The sequence below is a fragment of the Phalangium opilio genome, unplaced genomic scaffold, assembly GCF_054372755.1.
Source record: "Phalangium opilio isolate 3A_F unplaced genomic scaffold, DU_Popi_V2 ptg000025l_1, whole genome shotgun sequence".
In the NCBI taxonomy this organism is placed as follows: domain Eukaryota; kingdom Metazoa; phylum Arthropoda; class Arachnida; order Opiliones; family Phalangiidae; genus Phalangium; species Phalangium opilio.
In genome coordinates this window covers 2,697,464-2,723,427 of record NW_028324156.1, presented here as the reverse complement: position 1 = coordinate 2,723,427, position 25,964 = coordinate 2,697,464, and the positions used below count along the sequence as shown (strand labels likewise).

Below are 25,964 nucleotides of genomic sequence, written 5' to 3'. Positions count from 1 at the left end.
TCCTATAATTAATTACCTGCCATTATTGGAAAACCCTGTATTTTATCAAGGTTTTTTTTATCAAATTATAGGTAATTTCTCCAGTTTGTTTACCTGGATTTTATTATTAATTGACGCAGCTAAATCGTAGACAATTTCTTTTTCTTTTTTTTCTTCAAATTTCAAACATTTTTATAATATGTTATTTAATAAAAGGTAATTTCCCATCAATTATTTTTGTATAATTTAGCGCAATTAAACGACAAACCCAAAAATAAAAAATTCATTGACATAAATCGGAAGTTTATAACCACCCGCTGCTTCAACATATCAACTTCCGCCGAAGAATTCTTCTGGAAATCCCTAAAAAGTATGTTGAAATCTTACAAACCAGACGAGACAACAAACGAACTCTCGAGGTATTCTACAGATATCACCGCGTGGTTTAGTTGTTGCAACGTGCGTTTGTAGGTAGTGTATGGTGTGTAAAGTAGGTATTGGAAGCGAGACAACAAACCAAAAACCCTTCATTTATATCCTTCCGGCTATTTATAGTCAGCAACTAAAAAGAACACGAAATACCAATACGACATCTCAGGAAGTAAGTGCATGGAAGTTAAAAAATATAAAATATTCGCCATGAGTGCGTAACGAAAAGGATAAATGTACTATTAAAACAATGAAATCATCAATATCTACTACTTAATATTTGTAAAAAAATTATTTTTTATTAAATCGGAAATAAAAAAACTATTTCCGCACTGGAAGAAATCAAAAATAAAAATTTGACCATGTCAATTTCCGACTTTTCGTTCCATCGTTATAAAGCGTTACTAACATTCGTTAATTTTTCCGTAAATATCTTTTCTAAACGCTAGATTTTTTTTACACAATTCGTTTAGGAGTTATTTACATATTTTTAAATAATAAGAATTTCGATATATTTTCACTTCCGAAATTTTGGCTTTTAAAAATTATTAAATCCTACATCGTTTGCGCTACCGTAATTTACTTCCGATTCAAAATTAAATAATAAAAAATATATAAATTATTAATTAAATTGGTCATTATTATTATTTGACCAATTAAAATAATTTAATACTTTCATTAAAACTATATTTAAAACGGTTTTCAAGTCAGTAAATAAAGATTAGTCAGAATAAAATGTAATAACAATTTAACTTCTTTTCTAACCTTGGCCAGCACAAACGTGAAAAATATGAATAATTTTTATTATAATTTAATATCTCGGAAGATTAATCACCATTTATTATATATTATTGATTGTTTTAACCTTTAGTTACAAATTAATCTTTGCGTTGAATAATTAGCGTATTTCAAGTAATTTAACTTAAGTAATTAAATTGCGAAACACAACAAAAATTATCGATGCAATGAGAAAGTAAAATGAAAAAAAAAAAACAAAAAAAAAAAACGTTCAAACATTTCCTCTCTCTGTCTGTCTGTTTAATAGATTTTGGAAATGGGTTCCAACGTGAACTCAATTTCGAACAGGCCATATCATTCTCGAAATGAGCACGGCGCATTATTATTGAGCATTTTTTTATGTGGGGGTAGACAAGGGCCAATGAAATACCTTTACAACAATTAAATATTACCACGGTTCTCCGGAATATATAATAATAAAAATAAAAAAGGTTAAAACAATTTAATAATAAAATTAATAGACTGACAAATTTTATTTTAATAAAGAAAAGTCACTTCAAAAATCAGAGATAAATATTTTCATTTCAAACACGGTTCAGGTTGTGTTGAGGTTAAAGGTTTAAATAGAAATAATAATAATAATACGGAATTTTTTTTAACAAATACCGTCGTAATATATTGGTAATAAAATATTATTAACATATTGATAATACTAGTTACTAAATCGAATAAGAAGTTAAAGGGTAGGCGTGTTTATAATTTATCTCTTATCACACTCTTAAAACGCCAAGGACAAATTAAGAACATACTCTTAATAATATATAAATTCGACAGGGATTAAGAATCATGGAAGATAAACAAGATTTTTATGGCCTTGTCGACTAATAATAATGTTTTGCCGCCGTTTATAAGTAGTTCTTTTTCAACTACGGAGCTGGGGAATTCTTGTTTTGTTTCTTTTTGCTTTTTGGATAATAAACAAATTCCAATTTAACAATGTTTTAACACGAAGAAAACAAAACGATTAAATTGAAATTTTAATTCATTTAAACGCGCCTATATTAAATCTATAAAATGATTATGTAACGATGAATAATTCAACAATGACTATTTACAAACGAATTAATTTTCTAACCTAACTATACTAATTTTTAAAACCAGGAGGTAACCACTTCAAGAAATAATTTTATTTTTATCACGGATGGGTGGTGGCATTTGTTCAAAAATATGAGTTGGGTATTTTAATGTTTGAAAAATCTTTCGTTGTTTTGAAGTTGTTATTGCTCTGTTTCTTTCGCGAATACTTGTTAACAAAGCGAACGCCAGCGTACAATTAAAGTACAGGTGGTGTTCGCAATTACTTAAAAAACACGTAAACAGTGTAGTTAAGACTATTGTTTACCGTGCATATTATAACTAGTAATTTCAAGAGTGGTAACCTCCTTACCTCCTACACTTTGCAGAAGCGCGAGCGCAAAAACATTTGAAGGGATGACGTATTAATGTTCATCAAAAATACTATCGTTCGTTTTAAAGATTAGGCGTTAATGTAAAAACCAAAGTTTGAAGTTATAGTAAAAATCAAGGTAACCTTTGCGCCACCGACATTAAGGAATCTCCTTGGCACGGATGGTTTTGACGGAAAATGGCGTACTTGATACCAGTTTCGTGCCAATAGAACAAAGCTACGACGATAAAGATGTGCCAAAGTTGATGACTTCCGCCCAAGAAGTCGACGCGTCCTGGAAAGAACCTTTCCGGGATTTTGGTGGCGTAGAAAACGAAAGCGACTGCGATGAGCAAATACATTCCGAAGACTCGAGGTAACAAGGCTTGGATCAAAGGTCGGTCGAAACCGCCTTCCAAGTAGGTCCAATGTCCGGTGGGTACAACCCCGAATAAAGCCCATACGAGGAAGATTATGATACGATTACGGTCGCTCTTGAAGGAACGGTCCTTGGACATGACGTGAGTGACCAAGACGACGATGGACATGGTACCGATAAGGATCTCGTAAAAGGCCTTCCAACCGGGGAAGCAGGCGAACGCGTAGTGTATACCCGATATGAAAATGGCCGCGAAACTCAAGATAATACCAGCTACGTCCCATTTCAAACAATCGTAATAGGTATTCTCGCAACGGGCACCGAAGACGTGAAAGCCGACGGATAAGAGCATGGTTGCTTGATAGGCCATGAGCAAACCGAGCATAACTACTTTTTCACCTAAAGATGGTTGAAACATCGGGATGGTGACGAAGATATCGTAAATCATCAAACCTACGAAGAAGGCGAATCCGAATAAATGGGTCCAAATGTTCATGGTCTCGTTGGACCACCAGAAGATACTCTGCAAACACTCTGCCGTGTTTAGAAACACGCGGTAACCAGTCCGGATAAAGCGATTGTTTTGCAAATAACTCGGTGCTTGTTCGAAATTAAGCAAATTACGTTTCTTTTGACTTTTCGGTCTGAGAGACGAAAATTTGAAAGGACCTCCGCAGCACCTTGGCGCTGGCGTTGGCGTCGAGTTATTATCCATATTGGCTTTCGTTGGGTCGGTCAGATTTTCCCGCGATAACCTTTTGATCTCTTGATTTGGCAATGCGGTATTACTGACCGTGGTGGTAGTAGAACCTCCGTTGCTGCTGTAAACGCACGTCATATTGTTGGCGAAATGATTCTTCAAGCTGTTAGCCATAAATGCGCGACGTTCGAAAGAATAAAATAATCACCGTCCGTCGATTTTTGTAACAGGAAGAAAGTCTTCGTCTTTTTCCTTTTCGCTTTTCAAGAAAAAAAGAACTCCTTACGCGTATAATTTTTTTAAAGGAAACAAAACTAAAGATTTAGGTTATACTCTTTAGCTATGGAAGTCTAAGAAATCTTGGCGCGTACGATATAATTTTTCTTTTTCGCGAAAAAAAGGAATTAAGAAAAAGGGCGCAACAAAATCTCTCTATGAGAGGAAAATTCGCGCGCGACGCAGCTGTCCGAGTTACTACCACCGAATGCCTCGCAGAGATTGCTAATGCGGAAAAGGGGAACACCTATCCCGGGTTTTTATATCGAACCAAGGTTTTGAACCTTCTTGGCGGCTCTTGGAGAGGATGGCCGCGTCGCGTCGAGTCCTTCGATTTTACGCGCAAAGAAACCGGTTTCTATGAAGGTTTCGCCATCTGTACGAACGAACGTTGCCACTAACGTAGATTCAAATTGAAAACAATAATTTTGATAAATCTTCGAGATTAAAACTGTTTTTGCAACGACCTCTGTCCTTGTCAAGTACGTAAAGAAATCTTATCTTCCACACAATCTTCCACGTACAATTACAATACCTACGTACTTGCCCGCTTACACTCGATTGATGATCAGATTAAAAAATTAAGTACAAGGGAAAAACTCCTTCGCACAACCGGAAGCTATAATTCGTTAAATTACCACCTCAATCGGTTTTTTCCCAACAAAAAATCATCAATGAAATATCGTAGGTTATTGACCATGACGTTGAAAGTGATTCACATTCATTGCACTATCATAACCCTCGCGTAATTTAATTAATTTAACTTAAGTCTGATGTTAATAACGCGATAAATAAACGACATTCATCTACATCGAAGCCAACCGACGTTTTAGACGGCGGTGCGCATCAAAGTCGGTTACCTAATAAGCGCATAATCCCATAACGGGGCAGTGAACGGGGTTAATGAATGGCAAGGAGGGTAGATACACTTTCCCTTTCAATTTTTCAAACTCCCCAATTTCGATATATTTCTACATGGTGAACTGCAATTTAAAATATCTGAAACTACACCTACAAAAGGAATAACACCGAGTAGGCCTAACACCGGATGTAATAATTTGATATCAATCGAATACGACAAAAATTCATCACGAATATCCGCATGCTTAGTTTATACCATCCATGCTTTAAAGGTCCGATTTCTACAAACAGCTGTTTTTTGTTTACAAAAAGTACTTCTAAATCGGGTCGATAGATGCCGCTAAAAAGACGCGAAGATAATGGAGGTCACGTGACGTTCCGAAAATATAGGCGTTCGCCATTTTGGGTTCACGAGAGGTGAAGAGAGAAAAGGCGCAGAGTGGAAGGTAGAAGAGAACAGGAAGACGAGGAATTTTTCACACACAAGACAGTTTTTCTAGTAAAAAGTTCAACCAACAGGCGAACGATTGTTTTCACAGGCTTCGCTCATGAGCTATGGATTCCAAGAAGAGTCCAAACAGGTAGGATTAAGTTAATTAACCATCAAAACCATAACCCTAAAATCCTTTATGGATTCCATGATCCGATCCATCTTAACACCAGTCCAAAATCCTCCTGAATCGGAGTCTTAGAGTCAGAGACCGATCTTTATCTAGGGTTTTCTTAAAATATTTAGGCTTATTGTAGGCTAGTTTCCCTCCCCCCCTCGCAATAACCGAGGTTAGTGTTCCCTGCATCGATTTACCTTAATTCACCCTATACCCTCGAAAACACAAGGGACTAGGGACTATATTCTCAGTGGTTGTATATGTATATATAATATAGGGTATATAAAAAGAGAGAGAGAGAGAGAGGCCACTCTAAATTCTTTTCTGGTACTCTGAAATAACATTATCTACTCTTATCAGTACATACACCATGTATCTGATTCTTAACTATCTTTCAAATGGAAAATTTTGCCACTGGCATAGAGTCTGCCCTCAAGGGTCATTGAGGAAGTATTGTCATAATTATGACAATGAGCACATTGTTATTAATTAAAAATTAAGGGTTGGAACAATTCTACTTTTTCCCAAGTGAAATTAAGGTTGAGATTATGCAATTCAAATATAAGGATCTCAATATCATAAATCAGTCAATTGGCAACCCTTGCAACTAACAGATCTTCTAAACAAGAATTTCAGGAAACAGTGGGATTTAGTTTACCTATTACCTCCATCTTTTACCCTATTCCAGACAAAGGACTGAGTGTTTCTATAGAAATTTGCGTATTTTCAATATATTAACTGTTTCTTACCATAAATTCATCATATATATTTGATAAAATCATTCTATATTGAATTGAATTGAAAATAGCCTTTTTAAACTCTATGATCATTTTTAGAGCCTAGGAGAGACTTAATCTGTATTTTCTTTTTTTAATAAGTCCTTCTTACAGAAGAAATAAACGACATAATAAAGCCATTGAAGAAAATTACTGGGATTGTAGTGTTTGCACCTACCGCAACTCTGCGGAAGCTTTCAAGTGCTTAATGTGTGATGTTAGGAAAGGAACTTCCACCAGGTAAATAATTTACTGTTTCCACTAAAAGGGGTGTTACCAGGCTGTTGGTGAGTCAAGGGATTGTATTGTGAAAGGCTAGTAGTTCAGTTTGAATCTGATTCAGTACTTGACTCACAGAGCTGAAGTTTTAGCTTAGAGGGGGAGGAATTTTTTGTAACCCTTTTAGTGAAATAGAGAAAGGGGTTATTCAAGGTTCATACAAACCTGGAAAACCTAGAATAATCAGGGAAATAAATAGTTGACAAAAACCTCAGGGAAAATTCAGGGAAATTTATAATTTTTAGTAAAATTCAGGGAAATTTATAATTTTTAGTAAAATTCAGGGAAATTTATAATTTTTAGTAAAATTCAGGGAAATCAGGGAAATTTCCATCAAACAGGGGCCGAGTAATTAAGTAAAATGTTCATAAACATTCCCTCCGTAGGATTAACATTACACTATACTTTGGAGGCTCGTAACTCTGGTTATATTAGAGATACGGGGATGTCCTTTGAGTATGTTATAGTCCTATTTGCCCCTCCTCTGTTAACATTTGCTCCATAGGATACCCAGAAAAACCTGGGAAATTCAGGGAAGTATATGGGAAAAACCTGGAAATTATGGGGAAATTTGTTTTCCAAAAGTTGTATAAACCCTGTTATTATAATTAAAGGTTGTTTATTATTTATCTGTTAGGAAACCTAGAATAAATCCTCAGCTGGTAGCCCAGCAGGTAGCTCAACAATATACACAGCCACAACCAAAACCAAAAGTGTCATCCAAATTGGAAAAAGGGGAAAAAAAGGGAACAACATCTTCCGATGGGAAACCAGCCAAAAAATTAAGGTAAAAATTATTTGATTTCCCCCCCCCCCCCTTTTATAAGACTATATTTACGTTTTCAATTACAGGCCCAGACTTAAGAACATTGATAGAAGCAGTGCCCAACAAAAAGCGGTAACAGTGAACAATGTTACGGTAATTATAACAGAATTTCAACCAAAAAGGAGGACACTATCAGAAACATCGACTAATGGCCAAAATAGTAGTAGTAGTAGTAGTAGCGGAAGTGGGACTGATAGTGGTAGCCAATCAGATACAGCTAGCCACGGGGACTCGCGACACGCGGATTCGCGTAATGGTGACGCTTCAATTACCGAAAGGAGATGAGAATAAATTTATCATAGTGAAACTTATCAACAACATAATAAGGAAAACCACTTCTTAATGTCTTCATCTCTCTCTCTTTTGTAAATAAAAACAAACAAACAACAACAGAGACTCAAATACGGGTTACGAGGATGGAAACAAACGGAGTTTCACTCAGTTTTTAACCAAGACTATACATACATGTATCATTAAAAAAAAGAAAACCAAATTAATTAAGGCTAATACAAAAAAGTTTTTGATTGTATTGTGAAAAGTGAAAACGTACTTTTAACGTTTTTTGTGAGTGGTGGCTTTGTAAATGAACTCGTAAAAGAAAAGGGGTGGAAGAAATTGGAAACTGTTACCTAAAAATCTTCCAAAATAAAACAATAAAACACCTCAACTCAATTATTAAAAGGCCCTAAAAATTATAAACCTCAAAACTTTAATTAAATAAAAATTAAAAAGTGATTTAAAAAAAAAGAATAGTGCAAAAGTTAAAATAAAAAAAAAAACAACCAGCGACGAAATCCTTCTATAAACAAATTTTGACCTGCCATTTACTGTAATTATAATTAATTAATAATTGCATTTAGTGAGGATTAATTGTGTCTATATTTAAAAAACAAAAAAAAAAAAAAGAAAATTCTACACAGCGGTCTTGAATATTTATATATTTAAAAATAGTAAGAAATTTATCTTTCTCGCACTCACAACTATAATTGTATCAAAAGGAACTAAATGAAGAGGGAGGGAGTCACGTGTGAGGGGAAATATTGTTATAAGAAAATGTTAATGTTCCTGTTTATTTTTCAGTTTCTACCTTTTTTTTTATTTTTTAAGTAAATTTTGATTTTTCTTATAATCAATTGAACTTACCTACATATCTTGTCACTTAACAACTGTACAAAGATTCATTTGTTTTCCCTCAATTATTTACGTTCACCACCCTCATTTTCCTACCATTTAAGATTTCAAATTACTAAATTAGTAATAATAAGTAAAAACCTCAAATCTGTTGAGTTCTCTATTAGTAGTAGACGTACTAACCATTTTCTACGTTTTAAATTTTTATATGATTGCCTAAATAAGTTAGCAGGCTTGTGATATGTCTCCATTTTATTGTCATGTAAATTAAATTCCAATCTTAAATTGTTTTCCTTATTATTATTCTTATTTTTATCATTTTGATTATTGAAGTCTTCAAAATTAAATTGGCTTCCGAAGAAACTTAAAAAGAGTTTTGAACTTTTGATTTAATTTTTTTTTTTGTTCTATTTGACAATTTGTGTTGGTCAAACTCAATTTGATATTGGTTTATATATCATTTCTATAACTGTTACTCGACCAAGTTAAAAGTTGTTAACTCGGAAAGTACCTAAACTATCCCCCCCCCCTTTTTCTCTTTAAATTAAACAAAATAAATTTTCATTAAAAACTGATTGATTTATTTATTTATTATTGATTTCATTAACATTCATAAATTTATAATAAAAAATTTGGAACTGGAACTATGCCTACTTGTTTCAAGAGAAACTTAAGATTAAGAAGATTCAGCTTTTAAAGGTTTAATTTCCTACACAAATAAACAAATATTTAGTTAGAGAGTTATTTTATTGGGTAGGCCTATATAGAGTAATGGCACCTCCCTACCTTTGGATATGTTATGTTCTATGAGAAATTAACATGTAGTGCCACTACTCTATAAAATCTCTCTAATGTACCTTTAAAATTTGAAGTGGAAATTCCTTAGCATTTAATTGAGCACAGCCCATGCAAAATCTTTTAGAGTAGTATATGCTACAGTCCTATTAATTTATAAAATTCATTGATAGATCACAATTTGTTACATTAATAATCATTTTAAAAGTAACAAACCTGAGATTGGCATACAACTTTGTCACACAATGAACAATGACTTCCTAACACTATAAATAGGCCTTGACCATAAGGTTGAAAGGGATCTTTCATCAAATACAACTTTTCTTTAAATCTATTCATATCATAAATAATTCAGTATCAAAACAAATACCCTTCCCAAATATTGAAATATCAAAAAAAAATGGTAAACTTACTGAACTGATCTCAAATAAGGTGGTCTTGTTCCAAAGTAATCAAATTTTTCGTTTAATCCACAAAGAGAACATGTAAATAATCCCTTGTCATGCTCCATGATGAAAAGTTTGTTTATACACGGGCAGATAACACGTGGTGGGAGGGCAAGCGGTCTGTTATGAATGATTAACAAAGGCTTAAGAATTTCAAAAACTCTTAACTCTGTGAAAGGAGAGTAAGCCTTGGCTTTGCACTGATATTTTTTTTCACACAATAATTTGACGATTTATCCAATTTCAGACACCGTAATCAAATTTTTCGTTTAATCCTCAAAGAGAACACGTAAATAATACCTTGTCATGATCCATGTTAAAAAGTTTGTTTATACACGGGCAGATAACACGTGGGAGGGCAAGCGGTCTGTTATGATTAACATAGGCTTAAGAATTTCAAAAACTCTCAACTCTGTGACAGGAGAGTAAGCCTTGGCTTTGCACTGACGTTTTTTTCACACAATAATTCGACAATTTATCCAATTTCAGACACCGACACCACGCATAAACGTAAAAATAACATTCACGAATAACTTCCTCAAATTTAAATCGTAAATTATATAGTTTTTATCAAAATTTTAATCCAAAACCATGGGAAACCGCACTATTACAATCCAACCTACCGGCGTTTCAGAAACTGACTGGTTGGGAAAACCACCAAAAGGGGCAGACTGACAAATCGTTGCCTACGTTAATCAAGGCCTGTGCGCGGCGTCGATTTTTATTTTTATTTTGGCAATTTAAGTTGCCAAATTCTCTCACCTGAGGCGCTATTAGCTGGACCTGAGGCGTAATAGCTGGACCTAAATAATTTGAAATGTTCATTTTCTCGCGCTTGGAATTTGAAATGTTCATTTTCTCGCGCTTAGAAATTTAAATACTCATTTTCGCGCGCGTTTCGGTCCAGCTATCAATGAAATCTCGCCCTAAATAGGGAGGAAATAAGAAGTCACGTTTCTTAAAAGTCCCCCCCCCTTCGAAGCTACCGCGCACAGGCCTTGATTAACGTAGGCAACGGTATTACCAACGTTATCGGTATCTTTTTGCAATAATTTCACTGGTGCCTTGTAAGAACATAGCATTGCCAACTTTCACAGAGTAAGTAGGGCTTTGTTTTTAAAGCCCTACCTCATCAACCACAACGGAGAGAGACGCACCTTGCAATTTGGCCTATTACGTGACCTTGAAATGAAATGAACACTCATAAAAAAATGTAAACAACTGCGATATTAGAAGCCGGAAGTGATGTCACTTTGCGCCTCGGCTTCCCGCCCCATAACAAAGAGATCGAATGAATTTTAACGCCTATTTATTAAGTTTAATTGGAAAGTGTATTATAAAATAAACATTCCCAAATTAATAAGACCATCTGTAAACAAATGGCATTATTCTTGCCAGTAACTTCTACCGTAAGTGCTCAAGAATCTTTCAAAATAACATCCGCGATACAGAGAGATGGCTATACTGTAAGTAAATCGGCGGCAATCAATCAAAACTTAATAAACAGGAAGTATTTAACTTTAATTACGATAAATTGATATAAGGTCTATGAGATTAAAGTTCTTGTTTCCCCATTTACTTGGACATGTCAACATCGTTATAGCGAGTTTAGAGACCTCCATGAAAAGGTTGTTTATATGAGAAATGATGTATATAATTAATTAATTACGCGTAAATAAAAATTAATCACCATTTAGATGGTGGCCAATTTTGGAGTAGACAAATCAGTTTTCCCAAAGAAAAAGATATTTGGGAATCAAAACGATCAATTTATAGTAAAACGCCAAGCTGAATTAGAATTTTACTTACAAACCCTTGTCCAACGTTTATCAATTCTACCTGATCCTTTATCTACATTTTTGGAATTCCAAAACTACGTACGTGAGACCACGATTTTTTTTTTTTTTTAAAAATGCTGACCAATGGTCAAATAAACAAATTTAAATTTGTAATTTTAGGAAGTTAGATGCATTGTAGATAAATTATCAGAGATGTTATATTTCCAAGGAGATGAAATTTTAGCGAATGGCAGTGAATTTTCAATGTCTCCGTTACAATTACACGCCTTATCAGAAAGGTTAAAACTACCAGAACCAACATGCGCGTCAGGAGACAAGAAAAAAGATATTGGGCACGCACTAGCCTTTATATCAGAGTTGAAAAATTTAACGATCAAAGGAAGTAACGAAGCGTATGGAACTAGCAACATAATTCCAAATAGTCTTCCCTATGACCTTACTCCTTTCAAATCCTTATTAAAATTAACCGTAAGCTAATTAATAATTAGCAATAATCATAGTTAAGTTTTCAAATTAAATTTCTTCCCACCAAAGGTGTATGATAGTTGTTTAAAAGGAAACCTGAAAGATTTATCTTCATTAAGAAACACAGTGACTTCAATAATAGTCCGAAATTCCTTAGAAGATTTAGCTTCTGCCTTATTAGGTGACGTCACTCACTGGTCCCCAATGGACAGTCAAAGTTATTGGCCATGGTGGCGTACTGTTGTTCAAGTTGATTTTAGCCACAACAAAATAACCTCTATTGACCCTTGCATTGTAATTAAAACTTTGTAATTAAACTCAACTCCTATAGAAATAGATACAGCTAGGTTTACAAATTATTTTTAAAACAATTTCAGAAACTTTTGCCATCCTTAGAATCTCTAGATTTGAGCTTTAATTTAATATCTAGTGTCGAAAATTTGGAATCCCTCCCGCATTTATCGCGTTTAAATCTTTCAAACAATCATATTTGTCATTTGGACGCCCTTCATACTAGGTTGGGTAACGTGAAAACCTTACTTCTAGCTGGAAACTACATTTCTAGTCTTAGAGGCAAGTTTAAAGGAATAATATTATGCCTTAAAAGAACGGCCATTTTCTAAATATAAAAGGAAAAATATTAAAATTTAAATAAATCATCTCTTATTACAAAATAATTAGCATTTAATTAGTCTGATAAACGAGGACTACTGCGTCAACCGCCATTGCTAAATTGAAGCTCTCTCAGCCTGTGAGAATTCAACCAATCCCTTTAGGGGTGGCTATCAGACGTCACGTCACGTCATTAAAGCAATGGCGGCGCAGTAGTCCTCGTTTTTAAGACAAATTAAAGGGAGGGTGAAGTAAAAAATCAAGTGATTTTTTATCGATTCTTCTACTAATTATAAGACCAGTCTGCATAGTCTAACATTCAAGAAATACCAGTTCCGAACGATTTTAAAATTCAAATTAGGTTCAGATTTTGAGGATAATTTTGAAGAAGGACCTCCGACCAATCGCGTAACGCCCTACCTTTTTGTTAACAAAATTCTCGTGGCAAGTTCCGTGTCGAATGAAATTTAACACGAGATTTGATAAAATTTGCGCGCGACGTGGCAATCGTGGCGCGAGACACGGAACGTGCCACGAGAATTTTGTTAATAAAAAGGCAGGACGTTACGCGATTGGTCGGAGGGGCTTGTTTAAAATTATCCTTAAAATCTGAACCTAAATTGAATTTTAAAATCATTCGGAATTGGTATTTCCTGAATGTTTGACTATGCAGACTGGTCTTGTAATTAGTAGAAGAATCGATAAAAAATCACTTGATTTTCTACTTCACCCTCCCTTTAAATGCTGATTATTTTGTAATAAGAGATTGCTTATTGTTTTTTTTTTATATTTTTCCTTTTATATTTAGTAAAAGGCCATTCTTTTAAGGAATAATGTTATGTTAGTTAAAATAATGATCTTAAAAAATGAATAATCATTTAATGATCTTATTTTTAATTAATTATTAGGTTTATCGCGATTATATTCTCTGATTAAATTGGATTTAAGTCAAAATCAAGTCTCTGAAATTAAGGAAGTTGAGAATTTGGGGAGTTTGCCTTGTTTAGAGGATTTGAATCTCTCATCCAATCCAGTTACGAGTGTTCTGGATTACCGGCCCAACGTTTTATTGGCATTTGTTCCTAGAGCAGCTGAAGTGCGTATTCAATCTAAACCAAATTGTGATATTTGATATTTAATTATTTATAACTTAATTGTTTAATTTATTTCTGTAGTTTAGTGTTTAGTAAATAAACTTTAATTATTCCTTGTTGTTATAAAGATTCTTCTGGATAAACAAAAAGTTACTCAAAAAGAGCTTGACACTGTATCAGTTTTACAAGCCCTTCAAGCTGCGAGAGAAGGTCGAATTTTGAGACATTCTTCGTTTTATGACAGTTCAAACCCTAGGGTACATAAAACTTAATATAATTATATGGCCCTCCATTTTTTCACTCTGTAATTAATTAAATAAATAAAATTTTTGAATCCTCAGATTGACACCACGACTAATACAGGTAGATACAACGTATGTATTTCTTCCCAAAACGTTAATATTATATTTACTTACATTACATCCCATTCCAATTTTTCCATCCAATTATCGTTGAATTATCTATTCAATTCTTAATTTTATTTACTTTACGCTTTCCCGATTGATATTAAGAAGGTTTGTTATAGCCCCCCTAACCCAAAAAGGCAATTTAAGGAGTTTATAGTCTCCTTTTCGCTTAAAATCTTATGGTTGGTTAAAAACAGAGGTCGTCTACCCGAGAGAGAGTCGAAACGAGCAACCAGATTTCCCAGAGTGCTCCAGCATCCAGTTCGACCCCCACACTGAAGAATTTCGACAGCAAGTGGCAGCGTTAAGGAGATTAGGCGGCAATGATTGGCTCAGATTACTCAATCAACTTCAAAAAGAAAGTAGAAAGGTATTGTCGCGTATCTTATATCTATAGGTCTCTCCGCAAATACTTCCGGTACAACTTTTGGTTGGTTACTCATTTTTGAAGCCTGGTTTGGATATTTCAAATTCTAACAAGTCAACGACGAAGAAAGTGGCGACTGAAATCGGTGGCGGCCTCGCACAATCTAAGAGCGAAGTATCATCGAGTGTTACGGAAAATCCTAGAACTGAACGGGAAATTCCTTGTGAAAGAATAGGTCAAACGTGCTGCTATTATTCAGGACGAAGTACAAACGGAAACATTCTTCTACCGGATTGGCTCAATTCTATAACTCTGTCCATCTTCAAATTTCGTTCTCAAGTCTTACAGGAAATTGAAAAAGATGAGGAGAACCGTATTGTTTGCGAAACACCTGTATGGTCAACGTGGGTTTTAATAGTAACGGGCAACGACTACCAACTGAAGAGATTCCCGGCTTGTTTTCTGCTAACTTCTAATAACATTTACATCCTCGAAATACGTAACTTTAATTGCCAAAAAACGCAGGATTTTCTTCAAAATCAACCCGAAATTGTTCTTAAATTGGACACAAGATTACAAGCCAACAATGTCAAATACGCCGTGACCGGTTACAACAATAACTATCTGGAAATTCATTGCTCCGGATTGGAGGAAACTCAAAAAATCGTCATTTATACGAAGGAAGGACATATGCAAGGACTTATAAGCAAACTGAGAAGCCATTATGGTTTTCAAATTGAAAGTAAATACGCGTTAGAGGACATTTACGATCATTTTCAACACGCGGCGATACATTACGATAAACAAACTGGTAGCGTCTTGGCGGGACATTTTGGTCCCAGATTAAAAATATTGGCTTGCGAAGTAATATGCAAAGTGGAAGTAATTGAAGATGATCCCTCCGGACCCTCGAAACATTGGCAAAAGAGACAGAATGCCTTAACGTTTCTCGTTGTGACGCAAAATTTGGTTTTAATCATGGAAGAATCTCTTATACTGTCTTTGAAAGGTACAGCGGGTCCTTTTAAGATGTTATTAAAGCTCGATGTGGATAGTTACGTAAAGGGTATTCATATGAAGGATGTTGGAGCTAGCCACTCATGTTGTCCGAGTAATAAAACGGATAACAGTGGCGCGACTGTTACGGAGAACTCTTGTTTTCTGCACGAGTTATACACGTGTGGTTATTGGTTATTGATAGATTTTGAAGGAAATTCATCGTTGAAAGTTAGATTTCTTTGTAGGGAGGCGAGAAGTAGGTTTTTGGAAGCGTTTTTGTCTTCTCGAAATCAGAAAATGTAATTCAAATGTGTTTGATGATTTGATCCCTACAATTTTTCATTTCTTTCTTCAATTTTTAACAAGTTATTTTGTTAGTTGAGTTAGGTTGGTTTCTGAGCTAATTTATTGACCTGATACGTTTCAACACTTGCAATTAAACTATTTTTTAATTAACAAAAAAAGAAAAAATGCATTTGTTTTATATTATTTCTTTAAGTTTTAATATTTATTTAACAAATAACAATTGTATAGCCATTATACCATAAAATTTCAGTGGTTATCCTTTAAAGTATTAAACTTTGTTAGTTAGTAATTAAAGTTTCTTATAAAAAAATATGTTTGTGGCACTTTTAAAGTCTTTGTAAGTACTGGTGCAAATATTGACTAGTGACTCTGAGAAAACCCTTATTTCCCCATATAGTATTTGGCAGGAACGAAAGGCATCTTGGAAACTTCGGCATCCACCATTTTTTTCCGTATATCAAATTGAACTTTTGTACCATTTTTAGCGTATTTAGTATCAACGTATCCCATAGCCACGTTCTTTTTAAGTGACGGTGACGGACCGCCACTTGTCACTTCCCCAATTTGTTCGCCAACAGAATTGAGAATAGGTGTATGAGCTGAAATCACAGGTAAGTTCTGAAACTTAACTTGAATAGCTTGTACAAGAATCTTACCCCTGGCAGGCGCACCAGTTGAAACAAAACCTACTCGCCTTTTCGCAGGCTTATTTTTAAGCTGTCCTAATATAATTTCGGACCCAGGAAACCCTCCTTCAACCTTTCTTCTCTTTCCTTCATGAACAAACACTTCTTGAGCTTAACCAACCACGAATTAAATTTAAAATGAATACCAATTGTCCAGGCTAACCCCGCTTCAATTGGGGTAGTCTCATCACTGATATCATTGCCATACAGACAAAGTCCAGCCTCTAGTCTCAATGTATCCCTGGCACCGAGACCCGCTAATTTTACTACATCGTTTTTGAGCAATGTTTCAACAATGTGTTGGGTTTCATTAGCAGGGATTGAAAGCTATTAATACGAGTATCTTTAGATTCTTTAGCTGGTTTCAATTATAAGTAGGGATGTGCGGGTAGTTATGTTTTCAATTTCGAAACGGGTTTTCGGGTAATCATAAATATCGTTTTAGGGTATCGGGAAGGGGGGGGGTCGTGCTTGAATCATACAGATTTTTTTTTCGGGTATCGGAGAGGGGGGGGAATCATACATATTGTGTTCGGGTAACCAAGGGGGAACGCACATATTGTTTTCGGGTATCGGTGAGGGGGGATCATAATATTGTTTTCGGGTATCTGGGGGGGGGACACATGGTTTTCGTGTATCTGGGGGGGGGGGATCATACATATTGTTTCCGGGTATCGGGCCGGTACCCGATTTTTTTTTGTCGGGTATTCGGGTAATTAGGCTTAGCTGAAAATTGGTTGTTGGGTAACAGTGGGGTATTTCAAGTTAGAAAGCGTGGGTACCTAATTTTTTTTATATTATTTGCTCGTTTCATGCTTCTATCAGTACACTGCTTTTACTGTTATATCTCAATCCTCAAGCGCTAGGTTCTTGAATGCATGGTATTTCTCAATTTTTTTCCCTTTGATGCTATCTCTAACTTTTGGTTCCCCTTTCTCCTTCTTAACTCTTAGTCTTATTTCAATACAGAATACTGACAATGGGATGATATAGGTGTGCCGCGCTGCGTGGTGAATGGTGATTCTAGTCTGTCTCAGAAAGAAACTGGTATGGGAACTAAATTTGACCTTGAAACGGTGTTTCACGGGCCTTTTGTCATTCTTTAAATTTCGGAGTCTTTCTAAACTGGACAGTGGGTGGTCCCCTTTCACCTCCGATTCCTATTTTTCTACTGGCAAATAACCCGTTTTCAGCTTTACAGGGATAATGGGGGAGTATTTTTACTACCCTAGTAGTTTGCCATAGTTGGTATCCCAATAGGGACCCTGAAACATCACACCCTTCTATCTCTTACTGGAGTTTCATCCCCCCTAACGGTAGGAAACAGTATCCTACACGCAAAAATGCCAACCAGAGGGGGGGGGGGGCTGCGTGACGCCAGACTATCTCTTCCCCCTAGCCAGTTGTTAGCTCCCTATAAAATCATTTTCCCTATCAGGGCGGGTACCCAATTGGTATCTGGTACCAGCACACCCCTAATTATAAGCTATTGTTTCTTTAATAAAGGGGGCGCTACAAACTTCCACTCCATCTTCCCCAGTGTAACCACATCGTGTGATTCTACATTTTTGGACTCCACACAAAGAACCAACAATGGTATTCATGAAATACAATTTAGACAAATCAAAGTCAACCAAAGGTTGAAGTGTTTCAGTAATTTTTGGCCCTTAAAGATGGTATTGTAAATAAGAGGTCTTTATAGACTTTATATTACAGTGTGTACCTTGCACCGCTATTAATGCATGGTCATTTATAACTTCTATTACCACCTCTTCTCCACCATTTTTTTGATAAGTATTTAATGCTTTCTATGAAAAAATGGTTTAACTCATGACAACCATTTATGACGGTTTGTCTGACCTTGACGTGGTTTAAATCTTTTTCAGCGCAAGCCGCATTGGAGACAACATATAGGAAGTCATCATCTACTTTTGTGACTATAAGGTCATCAATTATGCCACCATTTTCATTTGTGTATAATGTCAAGGTTCCCTGATTCTTTTGTAATCCCTTAACATCAGCTACTACTAAGCTTTCAAAAAAATTAACGCTTCCTTTGCCTAACACTTTCATTTGAAGCATGTGTGAAACGTCAAAAATGCTCAGGTTTTCCCTGGTATGAATGTGTGATGCCCCAATACCTACAGCACCATAGGTAACTGGCATTTCATATCCAGCGAAAGGTACCATTTTACCCTTTTCTTTAACATGGAAGTCATAAAGTACCGTTCTTTTAAGTGGAATCTGTAGAGTGTTTATTCAATAATAATAATAATATTGTATCTTCTTTATTATTTTTAAATGAAGAAGTGAACTTGTTTCGATTCTTGTTTCAGGGTGACGAAGCTTACCTGCGTGGCTTGGCTGCTGCTAAATCGTAAGCCTTGGCTTTCGGAGTTTCTGATTGTACTAATTCGGTTATAGTTTTTATTTACGACTGTGTTTCCATAAAATGCAAGCCCATGATAAAATTTTGATGAGGATTTTATAGATTTACATGTTTTAAAATGCAAACGAAGAGTAAAACCGTTTAAAATACGCCGGCAAAATTCACTCATGCCTAACGTGGCCATTTTACTCGTTCGAGCAGACGAACTTTCGACGCCAGCGCTCCTAGCAGAAAGAATGTTTGACGCCGACAGAATTTACGTCAGCGCATTTGCCACTTTACCTCCATTTTAACGAGTAACAATTTCTGCCTTATTTTTACCGAGGCCAAGAATGCCCATTTAAATAACGGACTTTAAGCGTGTTAATTTCATCGTAAAAATTCGCTCGCTCGAATCTAAAGTGTGTTTATTTATCGGAATCGTTCCAAGAAGGTCCTTTCGTAAGTGGAGAAACGTAAGTGAAAAATAAGTTACAACTCGAAAACCCGAGTGTCATGGCGCCCAGTGCCAAATCCTTGTTGGGGAAGCCGCACCCTGATTGGCTGAGATGAAAGTGCCCGGATAAAGGGTCACGTGTTAAATTTTACAAGGATAATTATAATATCAGCCAATCAATATAATGTTAAAAAATTGGCGCGAAGTTTCAAATTCTCTTAAGCCACGTTGTTTTATGAAAGTGTAATGTTGTGTTGTTTTTTGGTTTTTACGCAAACAGGCTAATAAAACAACCAAAAATGTTGTACCTGGAAGATTATCTCGAAAGTTGGTTTTAAAATTGAATAAAATTATGTTTTTTTAAACATTTAACATTGTATAAAATGTTTTGTGTATGTATTTTCTTTTAGTGATAGAACATTTACCTCAGGAATTAAGAGACAGATTTACAGAAATGAGGGAAATGGATTTACAAGTTCAAAGTTAGTTTTTAATTTAATTTTTTCAGGCCTTTTTTACAGCTTAAAAAATACAAATCAAATTTTAAAAACAGATGCCATGGATAGCCTGGACGAAAGAGTGAAGCAGTTTTTTGCAAATGCCAAAAAACAAAAGCCAGACCCCAAAGAATTTGAGAAACTTAGACAAGTACGAAGTCAATTGGCCTAATTCCTGATCAACGCCACCGAGGCGTAGCGGCGACTTTTGGAACTATAATAATACGGTAGCCAATTACAGGTGGCGGTGGAGTCGATGGATCTGTTATTTTCTATGTTTTGTTGATCTGAATAGCCAAGGCTTAACAAGCGATATGGTTTCAAGAGTATTAAAAGTTGATTTTACCTTTCTTATTCTGTCTAATATTATGAAATAAGACTTTCGGAGTAAGTTTTCATTCGATTTTGGTCTATTTGGAGATTATTAGGTTAATAATAATTAGTTAAAACATGTTTTTTGAAGTTGAAGTGTAATAATCAAAACAAAAAATAACAGATCTCCATCAGAGTACATCGACTCCAGCGCCACCTGTAATTAGCCTTATTCCTGATCAGCGCCATCTACCCATAGCGGTGACTTTGAGAACTACTGTAAGCGGCAAGCCAATCAGATGTCGCTAAAATCTGGTGACGTCATTTTTGGTAAGACCCGAGAGTGCCAGTCAGTGACGTCACCAGATTTTAGCGACATCTGATTGGCTTGCCGCTTACAGTAGTTCTCAAAGTCGCCGCTATGGGTAGGTGGCGCTGATCAGGAATAAGGCTAATTGGCTACCGTATTATTATAGTTCCAAAAGTCGCCGCTACGCCTCGGTGGCGTTGATCAGGAATAAGGCCAATTAAAGTGCCCAAAGAGTGCCTGAAGAATGTTATTGAATTTGTTAAACTTTAAATAATGTTTCAGGACTACTATAAAGCTTTAGAAGACGCTGACGAGAAGGTCCAAATAGCTAATCAAATATATGATTTGGTAAATTTTCAAAGGAGCCACGAGAGAGACCTGGGAGGAATTTGAAAGCTAAATTATGTTTGAATTTAATATAAAGGTTGATAGATATCTAAGAAGATTAGACCAAGAACTACAAAAATTTAAGATGGAATTAGAAGCGGATAATGCCGGCATAACTGAAATATTAGAAAGACGTAAATCAAACTCCAAAGCATATAACTTGGGGTGGGGGAAAAAATAATATTTCTCAAATTATGGTTGTGTTCTTTGGCAGGGTCCTTGGAATTAGATAACCCCCCTCCTTCAATCAATAGTGTCAAAGGAGAAAGTAAACGAAAAAAAGAAAAAAATTCCAATTCGTCATTGGTCAGTTTGCTAATGAAAAGGAATGAATTTGTAGAGAGAAAAATGCCAACTCAGGGTCTCGCTGGTTCAGAAAAACGCGTGCCTACGGAGAAGGTTCTAAACACGATAATCGCCGCAGAAGTTGTAAGAGAATCTCCGGCCGCTATAGTTAGAAGCGCGGGCAGCTTAGATAGAAATACAGTAACACCGGTACAAAGTAATTTAGGCAGTGTCCCCGAAAAAACGGCTTTACTCGGCCAAAGCTCCTTTGGTTATAATTTAGCAGTTGGTAGTAACGCTATCGCCGCCGCAGCCTCCCAAGCGATTGCGGCCACGCAGCAGGTGGTAATGAAAATATTATTTTACTATCTTAAAACATCTTTAAAACGGCCCGAGGTAAATGGGGGAAATTAACGAAAGTTTAAATTACAGATGCAACAAGGTCGTAGAACGGCTAGCTTGAAAGCCTCTTACGAAGCCATTAACTCGGGACTCGGTCGCGAATTCACACTCGGTAGTCGTGAAATAGGTTCCCTAACGAGCGTAAACGCGGGAACTAGTAGCGCAACAACTCCCGAACCCGTAGCAGCCACCGCAACAACGACTAAAACCAACAGAACAAAGAAACAATCTAGAGCCACTCAACAACAAATTATAGCTCCGCCCACTTTAGACGATTCGGAAGATTCTTCCGTGGTTGACGACAGCGTATCGGAAATACTATTCGAAGATCCTAACGAACCTAGATACTGTATCTGTAATCAAGTTTCTTACGGAGATATGGTGGCTTGCGACAATGAAGACGTAATTACCTTCAAACATTTAATGGCGCCTTTACCTAATCAATTTTTTATTACAGTGCCCCTTTGAATGGTTCCATTACGCATGCGTGGGGATTACCCAACCCCCTAAAGGCAAATGGTTTTGCCCACAATGTACTTCAGCTATGAAACGTCGGGGACGTAAAGAAAAATAAAAGAATGAAAGCTCTTGAAAGGCGAAAATTCTTTGTTTGTTTGTTGACAAACACTCAACACACATGCTTTACACTAAATCTAGGTGTCCTCAATTAGGCTACTTCAAAATAAATAAATTCAACGTGATAATCGTGTGGTTGTAACAATAAAAAACAAAATAACGAGTGTCTGGTCATTTACCTAAAAGAAAAACAAAAATAGCAAGCTCATTTTTTCAAAACTGAACAACTTTTTTCAAATTTGACTAATTTTAAGAAGAAAAGAAGAAAAACAAGCTCAAAGACAATAAACAATATTTTAAATTGTCTTGATTCAAGTTGTGATAAAAAACAAACAAACATGTTTTTGTAAAGGTTGCGTTGCTGTCGTAGCTAATTTTTAAAATTGCAACAAAAACGGGTTCATTTTTGTGTTTTTGTTTAGTTTTTTTAATGTTGAAGTCCTTTTTTATAATTATAATTAATAATAAACGAGACGAGATTACCGAAACATTTTTCTTTAAGTTTTTATTCTGTAAATTTGTTTTCTTTCCAATGAGATTAAAAACAACATTAAATTAATTTGGCCTTCTTTACAACAATACCGGTTACTTAAAATTAAAATACTCAAATTAATAACAAAGGTTAAACCGATTAATTAATTTAAAACGTATTAAATAAATTAATTTGGTAACATTAACACAACTTTAAATGAAAATATTTATTTCTTTGTTTAATATAAGCTTATTATTTATTTTTTAAACACCGGAAATAAAGGCAAAAGGTTCCAAGAAGAAGCTGGATACGTTAATAGCCGTTGTATTCTTGGCAGAAATAGGATTAATTATATCATTTGGCAATTTAGCAGCGCTGCAAATTAGCTTTTCAACGCAGGATAAACATTTTCCTTGTAATAAACTCAATACGGGTCGATCAGTACCTAACCCTTCCTCCAGCAATGTTCCAGTTACTTTTACATCGTCATTTTCGCGTAACGACGTGACGAATTTCTCACAGACATCGTTTACCCTGAATGACAATTCGGCTTCCATTCTAAACGTTCCTTTTAATTGCACTCTCATTTCGTATTGATTAGAGGCGAAATTCCTTAAGCAACAATGAGATAATTTGTTGACTGCGATAGAAATTAAATCTTCCTGGAAGACGAATTGAAGCCAACTTTGTATCGTTTTGCTGAATCGGATAATCATGGATTCTATCGGATTTTCCTTTTTAATCCTTTTAATTAATCCAACGCTACCGATAACCGTCATCTTGTACCCTTGATATTTATCGCATTCCATTTGTACTTTTGCCATATTCGATTCGGACCAAGCTCGTTGGTGACATTGTAAAGCGTAATCCGGCCACAGTATTTCCCTCCTGGGTTTATTTAAATTTCTTTGCGTTAGATGTTTATTGTTGGCGGTCAAATAGAGCACGCTGAGACAAAGAATAAGTAGACAAAGAGCGATAATCTTGTGGCTTTCCATCTTGGTTTGAAGGAATTTCGATACTTTGGTTGATAAGATGATGAAAATGAAGGCGCCAATTCCAAATGCCGATCCCATCGTTGTTAATCCAATGGCGCTTTCCGCTATTAGTCCGACGCCATACGTTGTGATATGAGATATCTTACTGGAACCCATGTATACCAAAGATAGGAGCATACAGTCGGATGTCATTCCACTTAAGGTTATGGAAGACAATGATCCCAGAAAAATGTTCATCCATAAAATTCCAGATAAATTTAATATGTAATGTTTTCTGTGGCTCTTAATGAGGACGAATAAATGTAGAGATACAAATAGTATCAACAAAACTGCGATTGGTGATACATTTAGCATCGATGTCTGCGAAACTCGAATACTAAAGATTATAAGCTCTTTCCAATCTGGGTAAGAGTAAGGCAAGATGTGAAATTTCGTAAACGCCATTACAAAATGTATGGCGTATAACATTTTCGATAGCGAGTCTGGTTTGGTCGCGACGAAGAATATCAAAGACAGAAATAACAGATGCCTGGAAACAATCCAATCATAGGGGTCTTCCGTGTAGCTGAAGAAAAACAAGGCGCTGATAATTTGAAGTAGAAATAGTCGTAGTTCGATTTGGAAGTGGTTTGATGGACGAATATTAAGTTTGACATTAAATTTCTTGACTATGTCAATCCATTTGGCGGCGTTGTTATCAGCTTGGTGACGGTATAGTAATTTAGCCGAAGAAAATGATAGAACAATATAGCTGGCGCATGATATCCAGGAGTTTGTAGCTGTAACGATCAAATCTTGAGCTTGGTCAACAAGTAACGTTGGAAGGAGGACGAGGAAGAGGGCAGCGACAACTCCAACAATAAGAACAGCGTGAATGACTGAGACGTCTGAGAGACATTTTAATAGAACTTCCACACCGGTTAGTAATTGTACTCCTTTGCACGCTACAAAATCTAGGGCCTTGTTATTTATCTTCCATTTCAATGGGATGGGACTGTAAATGAATAATTCCGGTTTCTTGCCAATCAAACTATGATGTATGGAGGAAACTACTTGGTCGACTGATACAGTGACATTATGAGTGCAAGACTGGTCCATATTTTCAAGTTCTTCATCAGCAATTTCAGTACCACTTAGAAAACTATCAACTTTACCTTTAAAGTATGGTAAAGGAACGGGTTCCTTGATATCAAAAGACATGAGTCTGAAAAGTCTCTGACCCACGTACTGAGCTACCTTTTCTTCCGGCGTACTCTTCAAACATTTTTCGACATCATTTTTATTTGTTGACGTAATTCCAATACCAAGTTTGTAGCATTCTGTCAAGAGACGTAAGGCTTCTTGGTGGCCTTCTCCAGCTGCCATAAGTAACCAACGTACCGCCAATTCTTCATTTTCACGTTTTTCAGCTGGACTATCACTTTTTTCTTGAAGTAGTGACTTGGCTAAGGATGTCTGAGAATCAGCGCATCCTTCTGTCGCTAGTTGGTAACGTAAACGGTGCAAACCCAATGGTTTATTGTTGTTGTTATTGGTGTTTACAATTGAAGGAATTTCAAAAGTGCCTTCGCGTTTAAATAATGCTGAACGGTTTCCCCCATTATTATCATCTTCCATTTTTGGGTGTACGATTAAGTTTTCTAACAGAAATATAGAACACCGTACATTGCAAAATATAACCCTCTTCTACCGGTTTTTAGGAACTTGTTGCTCGTGACTGTACTCCCACCGTCCCACGCGCCTTTTATCATGCAAGAAATCGCAAAAACTTACATACACCGGTCTTCAATGACTGTCAGTCAACTGAACAATGAACACGACACATAAGATGTATCAATTCAAAACATATAATTTATTTCTAGATGTATTTGATTAAAAAAACGAATATCACTGTCTTTCAAAGTACGGCTGCCTGTGCCAGCTGGGTAAAAAAGGGGGACATAAACATCTCATTCCCCGCCTAAATTTGTTTTCTTTCCTAAGACCCCTGATTGGTAGCGTCATCTGGATTGGAAAAATTCTGTAAAAATGTTGCGTTCAGCGATGTAAGGAAGACAACTAAATTTCAACGATACCCTTTCTGGCCTCAATTATCCCAAATTAATTTTATCAACAACATAAACCAATCATTCATTTCAATAAGTAAATAAATCTGATAATCTGAAGGGTTTTATGATGGTACCTATAAAATCTCGCGAAAAAGAAAATTCAAATTCGCGGGCTTTTCTGAAATTTCCATTTTCAGGGGTATTTTTTTAATTAAAGGTATTTGGACAAATTGAAGTAACAAAACCGCTTTCCTGAGCCCCGTCTTGTTATAAAAGAACTTGGAAAATATTTCAAGTTATTTGTTTAATTGTTATTTGCCGGGTTTCGTTTCTTACATGAAGCCTTTCCACGTGGTTTTCTTATTAGAACGATGTGACGTAATAGTTGCAAGTTTGAAAAGATGCAACTGACGCATGCGCGTTACATTTTCCTCTTTCAATTTCCGG

At 35.7% G+C, this 25,964-nt stretch overlaps 7 protein-coding genes across 11 annotated transcripts; 3 read left to right on the top strand and 4 right to left on the bottom strand.

Annotated features, from left to right (window-relative positions):
* Positions 1-685: 685 nt before the first annotated feature.
* On the bottom strand, positions 686-5,081 carry LOC149691730 (progestin and adipoQ receptor family member 3-like). The gene has a single exon (XM_089869129.1). The coding sequence runs from the start codon at positions 3,844-3,846 to the stop codon at positions 2,728-2,730; it is 1,119 nt and encodes a 372-aa protein (XP_089725255.1). The 5' UTR covers positions 3,847-5,081; the 3' UTR covers positions 686-2,727.
* A 140-nt stretch (positions 5,082-5,221) lies between these two features.
* Positions 5,222-9,004, top strand: RYBP (ring and YY1 binding protein). Of its 3 annotated transcripts, none has more exons than XM_089869133.1 (4): positions 5,222-5,390; positions 6,311-6,433; positions 7,110-7,259; positions 7,325-9,004. In XM_089869133.1, the coding sequence occupies exons 1-4, from the start codon at positions 5,365-5,367 to the stop codon at positions 7,581-7,583; spliced, it is 558 nt and encodes a 185-aa protein (XP_089725259.1). In that variant the 5' UTR covers positions 5,222-5,364; the 3' UTR covers positions 7,584-9,004. The 3 variants fall into 3 exon arrangements, with proteins under 3 accessions (XP_089725259.1, XP_089725258.1, XP_089725257.1); XM_089869132.1 differs by having other exon boundaries at positions 6,308-6,433; XM_089869131.1 differs by having other exon boundaries at positions 6,296-6,433.
* On the bottom strand, positions 8,988-10,435 carry LOC149691728 (cysteine-rich DPF motif domain-containing protein 1). The gene is made up of 5 exons (XM_089869134.1): positions 9,971-10,435; positions 9,638-9,790; positions 9,441-9,555; positions 9,287-9,370; positions 8,988-9,138 (listed from the first exon to the last, which is right to left on the bottom strand). The coding sequence occupies exons 1-5, from the start codon at positions 9,976-9,978 to the stop codon at positions 9,106-9,108; spliced, it is 393 nt and encodes a 130-aa protein (XP_089725260.1). The 5' UTR covers positions 9,979-10,435; the 3' UTR covers positions 8,988-9,105.
* Positions 10,436-10,720: 285 nt separating this feature from the next.
* On the top strand, positions 10,721-15,995 carry LOC149691727 (uncharacterized). Its single transcript, XM_089869119.1, has 11 exons — positions 10,721-11,136; positions 11,215-11,298; positions 11,368-11,547; positions 11,629-11,937; positions 12,004-12,228; positions 12,312-12,507; positions 13,455-13,642; positions 13,769-13,897; positions 13,982-14,003; positions 14,245-14,417; positions 14,499-15,995. The coding sequence occupies exons 1-11, from the start codon at positions 11,050-11,052 to the stop codon at positions 15,714-15,716; spliced, it is 2,811 nt and encodes a 936-aa protein (XP_089725245.1). The 5' UTR covers positions 10,721-11,049; the 3' UTR covers positions 15,717-15,995.
* LOC149691726 (aminomethyltransferase, mitochondrial) lies at positions 15,889-18,978 on the bottom strand. The gene is made up of 7 exons (XM_089869125.1): positions 18,757-18,978; positions 18,266-18,649; positions 18,129-18,213; positions 17,926-18,071; positions 16,552-16,732; positions 16,376-16,492; positions 15,889-16,318 (listed from the first exon to the last, which is right to left on the bottom strand). The coding sequence occupies exons 1-7, from the start codon at positions 18,976-18,978 to the stop codon at positions 16,101-16,103; spliced, it is 1,353 nt and encodes a 450-aa protein (XP_089725251.1). The 3' UTR covers positions 15,889-16,100.
* An 85-nt stretch (positions 18,979-19,063) lies between these two features.
* On the bottom strand, positions 19,064-25,842 carry wfs1 (wolframin ER transmembrane glycoprotein wfs1). 2 transcript variants are annotated; one of them, XM_089869120.1, is made up of 2 exons: positions 25,243-25,842; positions 19,064-25,109 (listed from the first exon to the last, which is right to left on the bottom strand). In XM_089869120.1, exon 2 carries the CDS (start codon positions 25,084-25,086, stop codon positions 22,735-22,737), a length of 2,352 nt encoding a protein of 783 aa, XP_089725246.1. In that variant the 5' UTR covers positions 25,087-25,109; positions 25,243-25,842; the 3' UTR covers positions 19,064-22,734. The 2 variants fall into 2 exon arrangements, with proteins under 2 accessions (XP_089725246.1, XP_089725247.1); XM_089869121.1 differs by having other exon boundaries at positions 25,247-25,842.
* On the top strand, positions 19,110-22,558 carry Ing3 (Inhibitor of growth family, member 3). 2 transcript variants are annotated; one of them, XM_089869127.1, is made up of 10 exons: positions 19,110-19,249; positions 19,511-19,557; positions 19,641-19,712; positions 19,784-19,878; positions 20,632-20,697; positions 20,774-20,870; positions 20,951-21,004; positions 21,077-21,366; positions 21,454-21,825; positions 21,881-22,558. In XM_089869127.1, exons 2-10 carry the CDS (start codon positions 19,530-19,532, stop codon positions 21,995-21,997), a joined length of 1,191 nt encoding a protein of 396 aa, XP_089725253.1. In that variant the 5' UTR covers positions 19,110-19,249; positions 19,511-19,529; the 3' UTR covers positions 21,998-22,558. The 2 variants fall into 2 exon arrangements, with proteins under 2 accessions (XP_089725253.1, XP_089725252.1); XM_089869126.1 differs by having other exon boundaries at positions 20,951-21,366.
* Positions 25,843-25,964: the final 122 nt, after the last annotated feature.